Below are 20,370 nucleotides of genomic sequence, written 5' to 3'. Positions count from 1 at the left end.
AGAGAGAGAGAGAGAGAGAGAGAGAGAGAGAGAGAGAGAGAGAGAAAAACAGAGAAAGAGAGATTACAATTATAAATAATATATTAAAAAATATAATTATATATATATATATATATATATATATATATATATATATATATATATATATATATATAATATTTGCAATAAAAATATATCTATTTATTTTACAACTCGACCCAAGTATTATTTACTAGTGTATGTTATTAAAAATCGACCCGCTACTAATCGAGTTTGTTTCATAATGCATTTGTAAAATTTTTTTAATTGTCACATTTACGATATGATATTACAGTTCCAACTTACTTTGCATATATACGTGATATTTATCGAACACTCATCGCTTGGGTCTCGATATATATCGCCCTGAATATCCCCAGAATATCCTAATATTGCTCATGGTTGTGCTTGGCGGAAAATTCGCGATTTATTGAATAATTCTCATTGCTGTTATATCGGGAGTAATTAGATAACAGCGGAGGTTCGATAACACGAATTTATATTGCTTCGCAAGCCATTGCTTATAATCTCGAGTGGTATATCCCGCTGAAAATAATTACTGTAACGAGAATTCCCTCAACACTTTGGCCTTCCCTGGATTTCTCAGATTCAAATCATTCAAATAGCCCGAGAGGTAGCTCGCGAGAGTTGCGAACGCGCGTTGATCTTGTAAGGATTACTTTCAATCCCCTTGAGCGATTTAAGATTCCCAGCAGATCCATTTGAAAATTAAATAAGATCGATGGGTGGCAGACACAATGAAATCACCTCGCTGCTGTAGACAAGATCGAAATCAATCGAGCTTGACTGTATAAAATTGAACGAACGCTCGCAGAAACGAACAAAAATGAAAAAGCTGATCGTTCTATCCTTGTAAGTGAATCTTTTGTCACACAATCAAAAAGCAAAAATTCCATCTACGATACAAACTACACCCGAGTAGATTCAGTAATAAATAAAGCGACTTTCTCCTCGCTTTCACTGTAACGTAAAACTTGTAATAATAATGATTCAGAGTACTGTGAGAAGATATTGTCGTGCGACAGCGCTAGTGACAAGTAACATGTTATCGAGATTGATCAATTTTTAACCATAAAGCAACAATAAAATCGCGAACGTCAATATTTGATGGCACATATAAATATTGATCCTGTGTGTCTCTGGCCCCAATACACCATAAATTCTAGTTCAATATAATGGTTTTGGCGAGCATGCTGTGTTGTGCTTTAGGCTTTAGTCATACGCCAGGATATGCAGTTTTATTTACAACTCCCAATCCCTACACCGATAACTATTCCGTGTGCGCATACATACATCTTTGTAACGTAAAAATATGAATAGTAAACGTTTGCTATTAGCATCGATTCAATCAAAGTTCTGCAATGTCCTGTTTTTTTTCTGTCAATAGAGATAGTTTAGAGTATTTCAACGTTTCAAAAATTTCTATGATTCCAAAAATGTTTTAGAAACATTTTTACATGGAAAAAGAGACCTTAGTTCGTATAACTGAATAAGAAGCAGACGAAATTTGGTGAAGAGAAATGATATTGTTGTTGATGCAATCGAAAACCGAAAACATGCGTCTGAAAATATTCAGACTCGATGGAAATAATTAAACATAATTGATTTGGTAGAAACTTCTTAACATAAGAATCTTTCTGTTTCTATTTTTTAAATTTCTTGGAGTGGCATCTCACTTAAAACGAGTGTAAAGTGACAATATTTTCACTCGAATTAATAGTGAAAATACTGCAATTCGAAATCGCAGGTGTGAATTGCTCAAACTTAGAGTGAATTCTGACTCTAGTAAATATTTTGGTTGACAATTGATTAGAATGAAAACATATTTTTGTAACAATGAAGCACATCAGATTCACTTTCAATTTCAAGTGAAAATATCCACTTGACGATTCAGAATAGAGAATTCACTTCGTATGAGTTAAAAATCGCTCGAATTCAAGTAATTCCGTGGTCACTCTACTTTTTGAATGATTTTTTATTTCAAAGAAATTTAGAGAGTACAACCGAGTTTTCTATCTAGTCTTTGTACTTTCCAAGCAACAATAGATTCAGTTACATTAATGGAACTGTTTTTACCGTGCACATAACGCGTCAATACACTCGTTATCAGTAAAACTCCAATATCGGCTTGAGTTTGGATAATCTCCAAAAAGGATGAACTAATGGAAATGTCCGTTGCGATAGATATTAGCTTGTTCTAAGGCGAGTAAAACAGTTCTCCCATAGAACTCGAAATGGAATCAAGGATAGCAAAGTACGATCGTAAATTAATGAACGGTCCTTGTCCCAGTTAAAGCTTCGAACTTGGACCAAGTCGCGAAACAATCAAGGACAACTCGTAGTGTTCCTGACGGAAATGGTCGTTGGTTTCCTACTTCGTAAACGACCCTTAAAAAGTACCATGACTGTAGTTGGATTAAGCGGTAAACCACCTAAATGTGAACACTTAATTGCCGCCGCTAGCTTTTATCGCACTTTTATAAAGAAAGAGATAAGTTTACTCGTCGTATCTATCTTTAAGTGCGCTGCGGAAAACCTATTATGTTGCATGGCGACACTTGAAATATACGTCGCTGATATCATAAAATTTTAGACACCCTTTCATTCCAAATATATCCTTCATCATATTGATACAATTTAATTAAGATTTGATTAATTTCAACCTGTTTGATTAATTATAATTTTGATTCTTTAACCGAAGTAGAAATTTTTATTCTACCTTTGACTATAATATTCTATTTAATGTCTATTTTGATATTCTGAAATCTGTATCTTTTTTTGATTCTATGTAACATATTAATTTTTTGTGAATGGAGGCGATCCAGAGGGAAAGAGGAAGGATAAGAGGGAAAGAGAAGATGATAACAGGAGATATTAGTTTTCTCATGTCTTTTTATCTTGTTGTTATATATTAAACATATATTCTAATCCTCTTTCGAATATACAACGGTTAAAAAATTCAGATCGAAAGGGCTAAAATTTCTACTCGGTTAATTTGCGTCAAACTGCAAAACGTTCGAAGCAATTTATTGCGGTTCTACCTTGTCGATAGATTTTGATGCGAGCGATTTCGAATTCAACAGGTTGCAAGGCATGTCTATACATATGTGTATATATATACATGTACGTACGCAGTGCATCATTATAGTTTAGGCGTCACGCGATATTACGCTTCGCGAATCCGAGCACGGCTTATGGCTTACGGTTAGCGAGCGCGGTTGAGAACTTAACAAGACACGTACTTACCCGCTGCGTCTAGCACAGAACCGCTTGAATACGTAATACGTCATTTGACAAAAACAGTTCCTCGACTTCCGAGTGAGCCACCCGTATTCGCTTCCCGTGCGACGGACAGCGACAGTCCCGTCGGTGTATAAACTAGAAAAGCGCGGCTTATCTGCAAACGCTTAATTAGGGGAAAGTCGACGAGAGTGCTCCTCCGCGGTGCGTAATCTTGTCTTTGTCCTTTCGGTGTCCTCGTGTTCCCGCGATTAATCAAGCGCTTTCTCTTCCGCGGCTGCTCCTCCTCTACGCCACGACGTCTCGTTATATTTTTCGTACGGATAAAAACGACGGAGCTCGTTTGCTTTACGGCACAATCATCTTTCGCGGTCGTCCAGCCGGACCGCGTACTTTAATTACATTGCTAATTACACTGTGAACGACAATGTCTGTACGTTGATCACGGTGGTGTCGGCACTGTATGTGTTATTGGCGAACGTCAGTTTCGCGCCTGTGATCCTCAGATGAGAGATTATCGTCAATGCCAATTGCATTGACGGTATAATTAAGACTAGACAGATCATCGACTGGCAGGATGTCAATATCGAATCGTTGTAAACGACGAGTTAAGATTATTACATCGCAAATGTAATAGCTACTAGACATTTGTGTAAAAACAAAAATTCTATAATCACACAAAAAATTTTCACATAGAAATAATATTCATGAACATCGTTGTTACGTCAAATTTTACACATTCTAATATATTTCACACGTAAAAGAAAATTTATTTGAATAAACCAATTTCTGATAAGACATGAACGATCTATACATTTCGGTTGAAGTTATCAGCATTCACCCTAAATTATCAAGATTTCTGATTAATTTAAACAAAATTTCGATAATTCCAATTGGAATTTTTGAATCGTTCAAGTTCAAGTTCAATTCTAATTCTTAGGCTTTAGTTCTTCAGTTTATTAGTTAGTTCGTTCAGTCTTTTATATTATATTTATATTATTATAAGATTAAGATAGTTAAATAAACAATAAATAAGACAATAAACACCTGCGAAATATACATACAGTATATAATAACAAGGCACAACGATTGCCGGACATATATAACTAGGCATCAATTTTATAATGTTAATGACTTCCAATAAAGTAAACATTATTATTTCAACAAAAATTAGTTTATCCAGCAAATTTTCTTTTTTCGTACAATATTTAATTATATAGACAAAATATGCGCTTTTAGACGCGTCTTTCGCGCGTAATCCTCGCGACCTACTTGAATCATCTAAAGCCAGATTTGTCCAGACTACGGTATTTCGTACTCTCGCGATGGCATATTCCGCGCGAGCTTTGCTACGGCAATTATTTCTCGTTCGGTTCAATTAAGCCACCCAGCTGGGAGCATAATATCGCTGGCTAGGATTTAGCAGAATGCTGAAATGCCCTATTAGGGAGCAGAAACTAACTTGGTTATACCGCGCGGCAATTCTGAGCTTCGCCCTGGGACATTTCTCGTGCCGAGGTAGGGACGTCCATCCGCAGAAACGGATCCTATGGAACATCGCCCTTGAGAACGTTTGAATAAACCAAGAATGTTTATGCCAAAGAAAAAGAATCTCTCCTTCGCGAGTTTACCGTATTCCACATGTACATACACTTCTAGACATCTTCTTCGTATGAGGAGTGCGAGTTAATTCACTCGTGTGATAAAATTAAAAAGCGTAAGATAACATCATCATTAGTTAATGTGTAATGAAAGGAAATTCCACTTCGTTGGAATATTACGTAAACGCGTGCTACACGCGAGGATAAATTGAGAAGATAAATGCTCGCGTGTTATCGCGACAAATTGAGCGAGATTAACGTTACACATAAATTAAATTAGTTAACATTTTCATTTATCCACTGTAACGGGATAAACTCTCTCGCGAAATTTACAATCCAGATCTGACTATGTGTCCTCTCGATACATGTGCCGATACATCATCAATGCACTTTAGGATAACGCGTCGCGTTGCAAGTTTCGTTCGCGCTCTACGGAAGCGTATCAGCTAGTTTCAGCTGTCAGCTATGTCGTAAAGCAAGACGGGAAAGAGAGAGGGAGAGGAAGAAAAAGACAAAGAGAGAGAGAGAGAGAGGGAGAGAGAAAAGGAGAAAGAGAGGCGCAAAAGCCGAATCAACAGAAAAAATCTATTAAAAGATGTCTCACGAAGAGGCAGTTTATTGTGTGTCGTCGTGGTTTCGCACGTTGCATCCGACAAGATCTGATACGTGGCAGGATTTTGACGGTGGCGTCGGTGCATGCGCGAGCGTTCTAGAATTGAATATCGACTATTGTGCACGCGCTGGGTATTGTCAATGGGAACAACTGATCGCGCGACGGGGAAACTTGGTTATCTTGGCGCGCTTCCAAATGGTGTCCAACTAAATGCCAGCGGGACTGTCATTAGCATTGCAAAGCGAGCGCGAGATCATAAATAGTGCGACGGGGCGAATAAACAGCGTCCTTCGCTGAAGTTGGGGAAGATCGACGCGTAGGATCGGTCAGTTGCCAGCGATGTCAGAGCGTGACGCGAGTCCAAAGAATCGTGGAGAAAATCGTTATGGGCGTCGCGCGAGACTTCCCTCGGCTCGCGGACTCATGTGCGAGAATACGTGCAAAATCGTACGAGCGTTCGCGATAACGTCAATCGCACTCGCGACGTTCTCAGCGAGCGAGAAGGAGGAGAGGTTTGCCTGTTTGTTCTGCGAAACGCGCTGGAAAATCCATGTGAATCGTTAGCAGCGTGTTGCGAGGGTAGAGAATAGACTGCACGTTGTTGTAGGAGAGATGAAGGTAGCATTAGTAACAGAAAGCAAGAGAGAGAAAGAGAAAGATGCTTTCCTTGTTTAATTGTCTAGTTGGTGAGAAGAACAAAGGAGGAGAAGCGACTGAGATAGTTGTACCTTGATTTTTAATTACCAGTTTTCTTGTCTACTTTCTGGTCAGTAACTGATTAAGGAATACTGGCTAGTATTTTCATGTTCAATTTCTGAACAGTTACTACCTAGAAAATCCTAGCTAGCAAAAACTGGCCACAAATTTTGTGGTTAGTGACTAGTTTTTCCCTTTGAATGTTTCTACTTGAGCAGTTTTCTTTTTCTTTCACTGCGTTCAACTCTCTCTTTTGTTTCTCCTGTATCATCCTCTCCTAAAGTATTTAACATATCTCTGTTCTTCGATCTTGCCATTAGCCATCGCGCAAGAGTGCGTGGTCTATTGTATGAGTCTATGATCGCGAGGCCATCGCGTTATTCTACCGTACGTCAGGGTGTTTCGCATTCCCGCGAATTAGTATCTGATAACGGCGTTTTGTCCAATATAATCTCACTGTATGGTGATTAAGCGGTGTCAGCGCGGTGAGCTACGTTGCTTCCGGCACAAAGGCCAAGCAGCCGGCGCGTTACATCATGTAATCTCTTCAAACCACTCGACGAGCGCTTTTATGAACGATATTAATCGCGTTATACTGCCTGTTACGCGCAAGCAAGTAGAACGAGAGTAATTTGGCCCGGCATATCCGCGCCAGCCCCCTGCAAATCCAGGCGCGTTACGACGCGTCCGAGCGCTATCTAAATCCCGGAAGATCCGAGAGCCGTCACAGCCGGCTTAGGGCAATGGCGCGAAGAATGGATATTCTAATCACTTAAGGAAAATCTCTGTGCGCAAATAATTGAGCCGTCAGCGCGGATCCTTGTCCCGCGAGACGTTAATATTTCGATGTGTGTGCGCGAGAACCCTATTGTATATAATGTATGATCCTTCTCCGTGCTTTCGTTACACGATATTTCGGAAGACTGGCGCGATGTTAATAACGCATGTTAATAACAAGTAATTAAACACATCTTCGCTGTACAGCTCTCAGAAGCTGACTTTACAGAACTCAATCTATACGAAAGATTCCCGACGAAAATCTCCTTCGAACAATATCTACAGTTACGCGAAAACAACTTGCGAAGGTAGTCCCGATTTTTTCGTTAATAACTGAAATCTCGCTGAACGGATTGATGCGCCAAATTATTCGCGGGCGAAATATGAAGGTCTATCGGAATTCGCGTATCGTGCTTAGCGGACGAGAAGAGGAGGGATTGAGAGATATCAAATATTCTGGAGAGAGAAGGGAGAAAAGATAGCATATGGATACTAGTAGGTAACGGGCGAACACAACAGAGGGCAATTTCAGTAAGCGGTCATCCAAAACATTGCTTCGGAGATACTTTGGCGAAGAGGAATGAAGATTGGTATGACGTAGGATACGAGACACGGCGAAAGAGCGACACAGCCGCAATTTTAACATACACCAGGCCGATAGTGCCCCACGAATGCTCTTTCCCGCCATATGGCGTCGCTCGTGCGCCGAATTTTATTTTCATTTAAACTACGGATGTGCTGCTTGGTTAAACAAGCGCGCGACGGAATATCGAATGACGCGGCGAACAGCGCGCCGCAACGGCGAAATGAACACGCTCGATCCGCGCTGTTGTTGAAAATTTCTCGCGCTTCCCGACGATTTAAGAACGACGCTGGCGAGACGGGTAGATCGCGCGAGCGGCGATTTTAAATGATTCCAGCGGATACGCTGGAACGATAGTCCGAGATGCATCGGTCGCTCGAGCAAAAACGATCGCGAGGAATCGCGCTAGGGGGATTCGGCGAAAATATAGCCCGCGCGCTTCGGATGAAACTGGAATGGCGGAGAGGACGAGCGATTTGTACGGTCGTCGGGTTCATTACTCGCGCGAGTGCGCTTCGAGGTTGTTGCCAGCTGTACGCGTGGAATCCGCGCGCGTTCAAACGTACCATTTCGCTATTTCGTGCCATCGAGATAAAAGGAAGGCTGCTTCTAAAAACAGAACGTCCAGTTACAGATCCGTAATCAATGGAAGATGCGTGTTTATCGAGGCAGCTCTATGCAAGAACGGAAGAATAAATTATAAATTGAAGAAGTTTCTTAAAAATCTTTTTGAAGAAGTTTCTTAAAAATCTTTTTGGTAATTTTCGCGTATAGCGTACATAGTAAGGTATTGACGCGAAATAATTGTTTGGGATTATGTAAAGGAATAAACGTTACAGCGAATATTTTTCCGAATGGATTGTTGCGGACACAATCGTTACGCTAATGGAAGACGCGTGTTTGTCGAGGCCGCTGCATCGTATTCGGTGTAAAATAAATGGCACGTACAAATACAGAGAAATGTGTGCGTATAAATCGTATAAAATTCCCTCGAAAATGATTTTAGTAATCTTCGCGTATAGCGCACGAAAAAGGGCATTAATGCGAAATGGCAGGTTTTTGAGAATATATTAATGAATAAACTACACAACAAATATTTTTTGAATGAATTGTTGCAGACGGAATTGCTATGTTAATGGAAGATGCATGTTTGTCGAGGTCGCTGTAGCGAATTCGGTATAAACAAATGGTCAGTCAAACACGGAGAAACGTATGTGTATAAATTATACAAAAATTTTTAAAAATAATTTTGATGATCTTAGTGTGCATCACACACAGCGAGACATCAATGCGAAATAGCAAATTTTTTAGAATATATAAAAGAATAAACGACGAATATCTTTCGAATGAATTGTTGCGGACACAATCGTTCGGGTTGTGGAGGTAGTTACCGGACGAAATCGTGTTGGTGGTGGTAGTGGTGTTGCTAGCGGTGATGCTGGTGTTGGAGATGCGGGTCGGGATACATGCATGAAGAAAGGTAATAAAAGGCCGACCAGCGTGCAATTGTTACGTCCGCCAGGTCGGCTGCCTCCATGAACGAATTTTCTGTCCAATGGATCGTAAAGACGCGAATGTACGTGCATGGAGAATTTCGTTTTCATAGGTTGCTTTAATTGGTCGCGGAAGACAGCGACTTGTAATTGACTTGCATGTGGCTTGATGATGTGACCAAATTTTTGTCAAAACAACATTATGTATTTTTTGCACAAAAACATATCTCTCCTACCTCCAATTCCCTACCACCGAGAGCAGGGCAGTGTGAAGAAATATCATATAAAACTGGCGATGAAATTGATGCTCCGTTTAATATTAAAGCTAAACGATTTATCGAAGTCGGAGCGACTCGAAATAAATTAATAAAACTAATAAATTAATAAATTAATAAAATTAATAAAAATTAATAACCGCAATATTTAAGCTCTCCTTGATCAATTAAGAGGCATGAGAAATTACGCTCCTTTCGAGCGTATGCCTTCACATTATGGCTTATGAAGCGAATATTTTATAATTATCTGTACGAGTTTAGAGATTAGTTAGGACATACATGTCGGCGAATACACTAGTAAACAAGAGGATGATCGCGGCGGCGCGAGATGCCTCACGAAATTTATGCTGATTTATCGAGCAGTGATCCCATTTTTGTCATACGTTAGCGCGAATGTTTATTTGCGTTAGGAGGCTCATGCAAACAACCGCCCGCATGTTACTTTTGCCGTAAACGTATTGCGCGGATATGTTTCCGCTCGTTTTCTCTATCGATCGCAGCGTATTAGCGAAGATAAAGCCGCGCAAATTACGACCGCCACGAAATTTACATTCGCAATTTAAATTTCAACACAATTTATATTTCCGATGAAAATATCGGACTGCAATTTATTTACAAAGTCATATACGTTTCTCTAAATTGGTCCATAATATTTTGATGAAATTGTGTTTTATAATAACTATTTGCAATAAAACATTCATAATTTTATGAGAAAGTAAAGTGTAGCGATATTACTGCTAGTCGTATCTCATACAATACTCTCGTTATTGTTTACACAATAACAAAGTTACGATAAATAAGTGTATATGTCGTTATGACGCCTCTGCGAGTTTCGTTACTTTACAATAAATAATGTAATAACAGTTATTTTTTGTAATTAAATAAATTCCATACTAAAAGTACATTCTTCGATAATTACAACATGCTTTCGTCTATTTTGCGTTGAAATTTTTTCCTGAAATTCATTTAATTTCAAAATTTTACACGTAATATCAAACGTACGCTCGGTATAAAAGATTCGCCCGACAAAATCTTGCCCTTCGTGTAAGGTACATCCAATTCACTTGTTAAGAATGTAAAACGAGTCCTCGTCGTCAGACACTATCACGTCGAGGAAATTGTATTTTTACGGTCTATTAAAAAAAAATAGAGGAGCGATATTTTTAATATCTCTATATGTAATTGTTATAACTTCACTGAGGGGAGAGCTTCAAAAACAGGATTTGGCTTTACGAGTCACAGGGGATGTAAAATTTTTCGGAAGTGAGTTTATAAAAACGAGAGATGAGCACGGTAGCCGTGGCGTTAAGATTAAATAGAATGCGCGCTCGCTTAAAATTTAATTAAACGAAGTCGAGTGCAAGCGTGTAGATATGTATGTGTGTGTGTAAAATTTATGGCTAGACTAAAAGAAATATGTATACAGGGTGTCCGACAACTCATTATAGAACTGCGGTGTGCAATTTAAATACATTGATCTCAACAAAAGATTCTTTTTCATTTTTCATACAATTATATACAGTTTCGAAATATTAATGAAAAAGATTGATGAACCAGAGCACGCGATGTTATAAGATAGACTCTACGAGATCTCGTCGAAAATGATCCACAAATTGGATATCTGGTTTGTCAATTTTTTTTTCATTGATATCTCCAAATTTTATATAGTTGTTGGATAAATGGTAGTTCCCTTTGCTCAAGTTGTGTTCAGTGTTCTACTTGCATACTCGCGACTCCGTAGCGAGTTGTCCGACACCCTATATATGTATATAAATATATATATATATATATATATATATATATATATATATATTTGAGTCTAGCCATAAATTTCTTCGCACAGCAGGTTACGCAAAAAGCTTGTTACAAGTTTACGAAAACTCGGGCTGCCGCTACTCGGCGCCTTAACAATCCGGATTGCGTCGCGCACGATAATTCGTTTGTGTTATTTATGGCAAATTTGGCGAGCGGATGGATTTTAATCCGGCGACCCACTTGAGATTTGCCCTTGCTGCGAGAATACTTGGCTAAATCGGGCTAAGGAAGTAGGATAATGTCAGCGAAACAAACAAGAATATGCCGTGTGTGCCAAAATCTGCTGCGAACGAAAGATGCTCGAAAGACGTGGGTGGAGGCAAACAACGCAAAATAGCTAATCTAGCGATAAAAAGCGATTGGCCGAACGCCAAGGTGTTTTGTGAATTTAACCCTGCTGTGTGTGGCGACTATGTAGGGAAATGGGACATTATAGAATCGAAGGATAAGCTCGTCGCCACTTTCGACTGTTACTTGTCGACTCTAGAATACGCGCGATAACGTTGTCAACTACGGTAAACTCCGGTTCCAGTGCGCTTTAATTACTTCGAGTTTCATCGAATGTGCAAACTTTAAATATCATCATGTAACTAATTCTCGAATGAAATCTCCGGAAAAGATATGAGTATTTCAAGACGCGACTCTTTGAGGGTTAAAATTAAGCGATTCGCAAGCTTTTGGCTGCTTTTCAAAGAAAGTCAATGGTGAAGAAGTTTCTCCCCTGGTTATGATAAATCTCACGTATCCTCGCGCGGAGTCAAAGATTCGCGTCGATAAAATGGTCACACGAAAAAAGAAGAGAAAGAAGAAAAAGGAAAGAAAGAAGCGGCATGAAAATGGCCAACGTTGAACGTGCGCAGCGTATCTCGGAAATCCAATAAGTTAAGGGCTCCGTACAATACGAAGCATCTGCTCTTATCTTTAGGAAATTCCGGAGACACGCGAATATTCAGCGGCGAGCACATCATTCGCCCAACATCCTCTTCCCCATATCGCGCGCGAACATATCGCGATAGCTACATTCACGCGCGAATGTGTATTCATAGCGGGTCTCGGAGGCGCGCCCGCGCGCGTTCGCTCGCTCTTGCCCGCTTTATGCGAATCGTATCGCGCGCCGCGTGGCATTTATCGGTCTTGCCGTTATATATATAAGATGGACACGATGTGGGGCCGCGCAACCGGCACAACCTGCTGTGTCGCTAATTCAATTTCGACATATTCCGCGGCGTCATAACCTAACTCCGTCGGCACGCCTGACGTTATGCCGGAATTCCAACGACGTCGCGACGGTGACATCGACGCGGAGGGATCGGCGCAAATATCTCCAGGTCGATTAAAGGGCCCGATATTGGAATCTCCGTCGCCGCGGCGCTATTAAATTAATGGTCGCGCGTAAGGTGTACCGATTCGGCCGGATCCGTGAGATGTTCTCTCTCTGTTTCTCTCTCTCTCTCTCTCTCTCTCTTCCTCTCTCCCTTGCTCTGTCTCTCGTTTGAAGTCGAAGCGAGAGATATTGAACGGGCAGGAGGGTGGCTTTCGCCGGATGCCGGCTGCGAAGACGGTCGAACTTGCACAGCCACGGAGATAGACGGTGGTAAACTTAACTAATTATGAATGCAGGTAGCAAAGACGTCGCCGCAAATGCGCGCGGTGGCGGTCGCATTGTGCGCCGTGGCCGAAGTAGACGCGATGTTATTTCACTTGCGGGAACGAGACGGAGTACGCGATGTTTGCCGTGCTCTTAAGACGGCGCGTCGGTTGGTTTAGTTCTGCACGGTGTTCTCGGGTTCACCGCGGGTTTCCTTTCATCTATGAGCGCTTTGACTAATTTGCAGTAGACAGTGGCTTTCCTCCGCAACAAAAACGCGCAACTACCAACGGCTATCATTTTCCTCTCCGGCACGATCTCCGAGCGATTTTTATTGTTCCGTCTCTCTTTTCTCCCTTCGCAAAAGTGGAACGTTCGTCTTCGTCTTCTCTCCCTTTCCTCTCTTTCCCCTCCTCTCTCTCTCTCTCTCTCTCTCTCTCTCGCTTCTTCTTTTTCCTTTTCTCTCCCACCCCTTCGTTCCTCAACATCGAATTCTGTTTCCACCACTTTCCTCATCCCTCTCGCTTTATCCGCGTTCAAATTCTCCAATGGTCTCTCGTGCCGGTGCATTTGCCGTGTGAACTTTTTGTTTCCTAACAAGCAGAGCGAAAGTCACGTACGCCCGGTTACGAAAGTCTGTACAATTTGGGAAAATTGAACTCTACGCGGCGGTTCAGACAGTACGACGGACTTTCTGCTTAACGAAGGTCGCCGGGTCAAAATCGCGAAAATTGGATCGGACGTGTGTAAAAGAGATTCGATTAATGTGCCGAGCTTCGAAAAGATTCATTGCACGATCACCTTTATTATTACAAAAAGCGTGCAAAGCCAAAAATTGCCGAGAATTAGTTTCGGCAATGCAAAAGCCGTGCGTTGCATTTATTTTGGAAACAATCATAAAGAATTATTATAAATTAATAATAAAATTATTATTGCAAATATTTTTCGTATATTGTCCAATTATCGCGTTTTTCGCCAACGCCGATAACAATAGCGTTGAGGTTCTCGATAGAAATGAGCAATTAAAAAACTTTTAACGATGAGCTGCAAACTTACTTCAGATATTCCTACTCCTGAAGATATTAATTCGCATGTTCATGTATGAATATCGTATGCGTATGCGAAATGTTTTACACGTACAAAGTGCGCTTTATGAAAGAACAATATCGCGGTCTTTTTGCGAGTATCAATCCCGAAATACTGCAGTCGGATACGTATCGTACCTTGTCGGACACGGGGACGGGAAGAATGTCGTACAGGTTGAAAAGGGGAAGTACAGCATCACGGAAGGATTTGTGGCCTCTGTCTGTGACAGCTTTGGAATCGTCCATCATGGTATTAAACAATTTATCCGCCGTTGTGTGCTATACTGCGTCGCGTGTGTCTCGTACGGGCGACATGCGCTCGCGCGCGAAACGTTGATTGAAATTTATGGAAACGCGCTCCTCCCGGCGTTTCTAAATGTTCTCTTTAAATTGAAATTACTGAATGCGATTTGTTAGTGTGTTTGCCACTTTACCCCAAAAGCTGTTCAAGTATTCTATAATTGAGCCAAATACTCGAATATCCGAGTAACTTGAAGCGCTCTTCAAACAATTTCAACACAATCATTTGAAAATAATTTGAGCGCTCGATTTAATTTGACGAACCAGATTTGGGTTCGTTGCATTTACAACGAAATAGTGTGCAAATATTTGCAATGTTCTGATGTATCTAGTTGCACCTTTTGACTATTTGCTTGCCTCCAAGTGCACAATGTATTGTTTAATACAAATTCGCAAAGGTAAATTTAAATAAAGATGAAAATTTTTGGTATTTCAAACAGACCTCATTGCGGCCCCTATGCCGCTTCAAATGAGTCGTGAATGAAAGAAACTTTCCAGCGGAAACGTTACTACCCAGATTCCACGTGCCTGGTATACAGCGATATTCGGTGTTTCCTTCGCGTCGCGCTAAATATTTGCACGAACGGAGCGGAAACGAGTGCGCGCCACTATATCGGATATCGTTTGTTTTGGACACCGGCCAGACCTTACCGGCGGTAATTTACGGTAAGCCAGCGCAGCGCATTTCTTCCCCCTCGAAGTGTCTCCTCTGGGCGGATCTAGTGAGTGGTGCTGTTAAAGAGCGATGGGGGGAGCCCTTGGCGCGGATTTTCGCCCTTTCGACGCTGCTTGTTCCCCCGAGATCTCGGAGTAGGAAGGGGGAGGAAGGGGAGAAGAAGAACAGCTGGCAGCGCCGTGATATTGTCGAGAATGTATGCGGACGGTGTTATGAAAAATTAAAATACGTCCCGCGGGCGTATTTATGGCGTGAACATCGCGGTCTCGAGGCGCAGATAAGCGTCGCCCGGTAAGAATGATTATAGACTCTCTCCCCTCTCCCTTTCTCTCTCTCTCTCTCTCTCTCCTCGAAATATCTCGGGCGTGCATTTATGGAAATGGCAACTTCCATGCGCCATCGATCGCGCTCATTTCTTCGACCGTTAATAATGATAATACTGCGCTATTGTATTAGCGGAGGAATATACCGACAATCTGAATGCGCGATTGAAATTGATATCGTTCGATACTGTTGCGTTCACTCGCGTCCGAGAGACGAATAAGTCATCACGTAAATCACATAAAATTACTTGAGCCGTTTAATTCCACTATCAACAGCTCGTATAAATTTTGTAGTCGTTCGCTTTCCAAAAATGTCAGATGTCTAATTTTTTTGGTTTTTTATTATAACTTTTTTCAGCTTTATTGAATCGCGAAAACATTAATAGATCCATATTCCTCTTTGTTTCCTATACCGATAAAAAAAAGCGTTGAATTTTGATCAATTTTACGAAAGTTATGAGAAATGGAAATACATTGAAATGAAAATTTATCCATGTTTAGGGTTTACGTAACTTTTTGACGTTTAGGATTAAAGCTAGAATCACACGATACACGATTGCATGCCTTCTTATATGCATGCTGATCGGCAGTTTAGTTCACTGCGTAAATCGCTATCGTGTATTGGCAGATCTATGCAGTGAACTGAGCTGCCGGTCAGATGAGCATGCATGTCAGAAGGCATGAAATCGTGTGTTCGTAGCTGAAACTAGAACTGACCGGCAGCTCAGTTCACTGCATAGGTCTTCCAGTACACAGTGGTGATTCATGCAGTGAACTGAACGACTGGTCAGCATGCATGTAAGAAGGCATGCAATCGTGTATCGTGTGATCGCAGCTTCAACCCCTAATCTTGAGGAACATGCACTTCGTCTATCCAGACTGCAATCGTTTACACCGCAATACTAATCAATATCGATCCGATGTGTTTTATTTTTTAATTATTTTCTATGTCATTAAATCATAAAAATATTAATAGATTCTTTGATGTTTTTTATACCGATTTAAAACAAAAATTAAATTTTCATAATTTTTATGGAAGTTATTACGAACAAGTAAAATCTCGCAAAAGTGTGGGCGCAATAATTCACGCAGTCTCCGAACTAATTGTTTCGCGCATTGCATTAAAGCGCGATCTAAATTGCGTATCGGTATAAATGTAGGAGTGAAAACTCACCGAGTTGATGTAGTTGATAAGAGATAATCCGCCGTCCCAGGGGTGCTCGAGTTCGCAAGAGATATTGGCGGGTCTTAAAGCATGGGATTGCTCCAGGGTACGCAATCCCACTGCGAACACCTGTACGCTATCGTACATCAACGCTGGCTCGGCCTGCAAAAAATAGTTTTCGATTTTATTCGTTGGTCGTTTCCGTCGAGCGACAACAAGCACACGCCATATCGGAAACTACAAATATTTTCAGCTATGTCCTCCGCAATTTCGCAAGGTTTAATTCCTCACATTGCCTCAAGGCTGCTCGCGATTGTCGCTCTACTACGATGAACTACTAAGAACCGCTATAACAGCACATAATCCACTTAAAATCGAGGAACAAAAGAATCGTCTCGTCATATAATCGTCCTGAAGCCGCTATTTAATTTATTTTCGTTCATATTCTCGCGATTTCCCGAAGCGCAGATATCGCGAAAATCCCAGATCAAATTTAGCAAGACAAAATGGAAATTATTGTTTAAAAGGAATGGAAACAATGGACAAGTGGAGGTGCCAAATTGTATTTGCCGGAACATGGGTGTATTAATGAACGCGTGAATTGCGGCGTGAATTGCGATTCTGACGAGATTAAACGCGAAAGTAAGCGCGCACCGTGAAAATATGGCGCGGGAAACGCGGGCGGAGGACGTAGGACGCAGAGACTTGGGAAGACGGGCGGACGCGGGCGCGAACTACGCGAGCACGAACGCGCCATATACTAATTGTAACGCCGTTAGTCGCGTGTGCGCGTTTATTTCCGTGAATTATGAAATTCACGGTACGCTGCTATGTCGAAGTTACGTTCTAATCCGCTCGTCGGGACGGCGACGAGAACGAGACGACGTTGCGCTCTCGTTGCCGGAAACGCGCCGACGGAAAATGTAATATTCAACGAGAGCAGACTATAGGGAATTTGACGGCGACATCGCGCGAATTAACTCCGTTCACACGCTATTTATCTCGTGTCGCCGAAAGCTCGCTGACGAGATGTTTCTTTTTGCGCTTCGTCGCAATTTTTGCGCAGTGGAAACGCGCTCTCAATAAAGTACAATGATCGATGGAAAACACGCGGAGTGGGTACCGCGAATTTCGCCATTTTGCGCGCGCACGCGCGGCTTATAATTCTACGATATGCGTATTCACATTAAACGCGAATGAACGGAATATTTAGCGCGAAGATAAACAAAGTGTATACGTGGCGCTTATTGATTTTTCGTTATCTGTTCCGGTTGCTTCTTTACTGTCGCGGCTGTTCCTGCGATCCAGCGCGATTTGGTGTTACCGAATAGGCAGATATCGCATTTATCAGCTCAAAAATTAAATTCGCGCGCGTCGACGTGGATTTTGCCTCTCATCTACATTTGAGATTGACGTACCACTGCGGGTTGCTACATTTTATTACGCGCGTCAATAAAAATTATCGACTGCATTATATTGAAATTTCGCTTATCAATGAGCGAATAAACAAAATGAATAATCAACATAATCAAACTGTTCTCGGAATGGTGCTCGCACAATTTGTGTGAGAAATTATTTTATATCCGATTGAATTAAAAACATCTTGACATGCTCATCGGTAATTGTTTTGCGGTAGAGTTTTAGCCATTATTGTTCGATTAAAATTTTCATTGACTAATAATCGGCAAACAATAATTAAATTAACCAATCGTTACATATAAAGTCTCGTTTAATTTCACCGATTAAAAAATTTAATTTCTCTGTTCGACGTCATTTTGCGACATGGATGCAAATAGTTATTTCAGATGTATTTTTACCCGTTGAATACAAATCCGTTGTCCAAATATTTGACTATCACGTCATAATTTTGAGAAAAATGGGATAAAAAGGGTCATAAATGACAATTTCGAGGGATTTTTTTTTAACAGTGAAAAATACGTCGAAAATGGCTATTTGCATTCATATCACAAAGAAAAGGTCAATTTATCGGGTAGCTTTGTTGATCAGTGTATAATCAATCACACGTCAATTCTGGATTAACAATTAATTTAATCAATCGATAAAATCCTTTCTGATTTTACATATGACAATTGGTTAATTCCAATTGTTGATTTGATGATTGAAAGAGAACTTTGATCGATTAAATGTCCAACATTGCTTTACGCAAACCGCAAAAAAATCGGTAATTAACACGGTCGGTAACGCGAACAAAAGAAGGACAGCGGAATTTTAAAGAGCTCAGCGTCTCTCAGTTCTCCCTCTCAGGAGCGCGTGTAGTCCTATTATCTCTCGAGGGGTGTTTTTAGTGGTAGCTTCCGGTGCGATCGACGGAGGCGGTCACGTCGCGAATTGATTCCGCTCGTATTTCAGAGTCGTGAAACGATGCTAAGCACGGCGCGACCGTTCCGCCCGGTGCGACCGCTTCTCGTCTTCATTTCCTTCCCTTTCCCTGGCAACCCCGCGTGCACCTTCACGGCGGCGCGTCGTGGCAGGCACGTATTTGAGGCGGACAAACACACGGAAGCATTCAGGAAACGACCTGGGCTGCGTTTAGTCTTGCCTCCTGACTCCGCTTGCGAGCTCCGCCGCCTTGCCGCGAGCAGTTTGTGGAGCTTTAATGTTTGCCCTCGGCTAAAGTGCGACGTGTTCCCCGCGCCTTGCCGTCAACCACCCGCGCCAGTCCGCCGCCCGACCACCACCCCCGCTTCGCTTCGATATTGCGCCTCTGTTTACGCCGCGTAAATTTCGTTAGCACAACTAATCAACTTTGCCGTTGTGGTTTTTCAGCCAACTGTGATATTCTTCCTTGCTGTTTTCCACGACGCTGCTCGTCGTTTTCTTCTTACGCCTCCCGAGATAAACGCCAGCAATAAACGCGCACGCCTCGACGCGATCTCTCGACGCGAAATGCACCCGTTATAATTTATACATCGTTATCGTAACGTATTTAAGCGCGACGTGTTCGATAACGCGTCGCGATAAGTGTTGCAGACGATGTATCTCCGTAATATGCTTTCGAATATCGAGAGGTGCTCTTCGATTTGCATAGAGCAGAGTCTCTCTCTCTCTCCCTCGCACGCGCGTTCGTAATATCTCCACACACAAGGAGTCAAGATTCTTAACTCGGAAAATTTAAAGCTCAGAATTTAACTCGCACAACGGTGACATATTTGATAGTGCACTCAAATTACATAATTACGCTATTACATAAAACAAACAATTCCGTTAGTGAAGCTAAAATCACACGATACACAATTTCGACGATGCCTTCTTACATGCATGCTGCCTGATGCACTTTAAAGAGTTTTTTTCATTTAAGCTAAAATATTTGAAATTATACAAAAATTTGACGTAACATTTTTCGCAGTAAAACACATTTATAGTTACAATTTCGTGTGATTTGTCTGTGCCATTCATGAGAAATTTAATATTAAATATTGCAATTTTTTACACAATATTGAATATTGCAATTTTTAATATAACTTTCTAATAGAAGTAATACAGATGATCATTATTTCGATATAACTTCATAAAAAATAATGCCATTCAGATAAAAAATTGCGTTTGTAAATACTATATATTATACGGAAAAAAGATTTGTTTGGATTATTAGAAATCTTGTCAACTTAAAAAAATTTCTGGTTTGTTCACATTTTACCAGAAATTTGTCTAATTAAGCTTTTCTTCGTGCAGGAAGCGTGACGTAAAAAAGATTCATAGAAGAAAGACCGAGTGTGTCCACTACATCGTTTTTGTATAATGATTGATTGTAGAAAAATAGAGACAAAATGAAAAATAGTTGTACTAACAAAAAGATTCATACAGAAGATTTCTGCTCAGTCAGTTGTTCTCAGTTATTGCAACCAAATTTTTTAATATAACTGGACGTTTGAATGAATGTGTTTTCGTTTGCTGTAACAGAGATATTATTCCACGTCGCCGAATTTTCATTTTGTCCCTATTTAGCTGCACAAAATTAAATTTTTCCCGTATGCTCTTCATCATAGAATGCTAATTAATTTTATCAAAAGAAAATAGAAACTAAACTGGAAATGTGCTTGTGAAAATCGAAAAGCTTGTATTGAAAAAAAAAACTGAGTA

The 20,370-nt window shown here is 40.9% G+C and overlaps 1 protein-coding gene across 8 annotated transcripts in view; it reads right to left on the bottom strand.

Moving 5' to 3' along the window:
* LOC116851573 (glutamate receptor ionotropic, kainate 2-like) overlaps positions 1 to 20,370 on the bottom strand; it is a 173,157-nt gene that overhangs the window by 49,364 nt on the left and 103,423 nt on the right. For all 8 annotated transcript variants that reach the window (XR_004379615.1, XR_004379614.1, XM_032831127.1 and 5 more), the window contains one exon: positions 16,279 to 16,431. Coding sequence is in view for 6 of the 8 variants with exons in the window: in XM_032831127.1 (XP_032687018.1) it covers positions 16,279 to 16,431 (153 nt within the window). In the remaining 2 variants the exon portion in view is untranslated. The remainder of the gene's footprint in view (positions 1 to 16,278; positions 16,432 to 20,370) is intronic.

This window comes from Odontomachus brunneus, unplaced genomic scaffold (genome assembly GCF_010583005.1).
Source record: "Odontomachus brunneus isolate Ranch 3 - 2012 unplaced genomic scaffold, Obru_v1 Obru_scaffold_178, whole genome shotgun sequence".
NCBI classification, from domain to species: domain Eukaryota; kingdom Metazoa; phylum Arthropoda; class Insecta; order Hymenoptera; family Formicidae; genus Odontomachus; species Odontomachus brunneus.
This window is presented reverse-complemented; position numbering and strand designations above follow the sequence as displayed.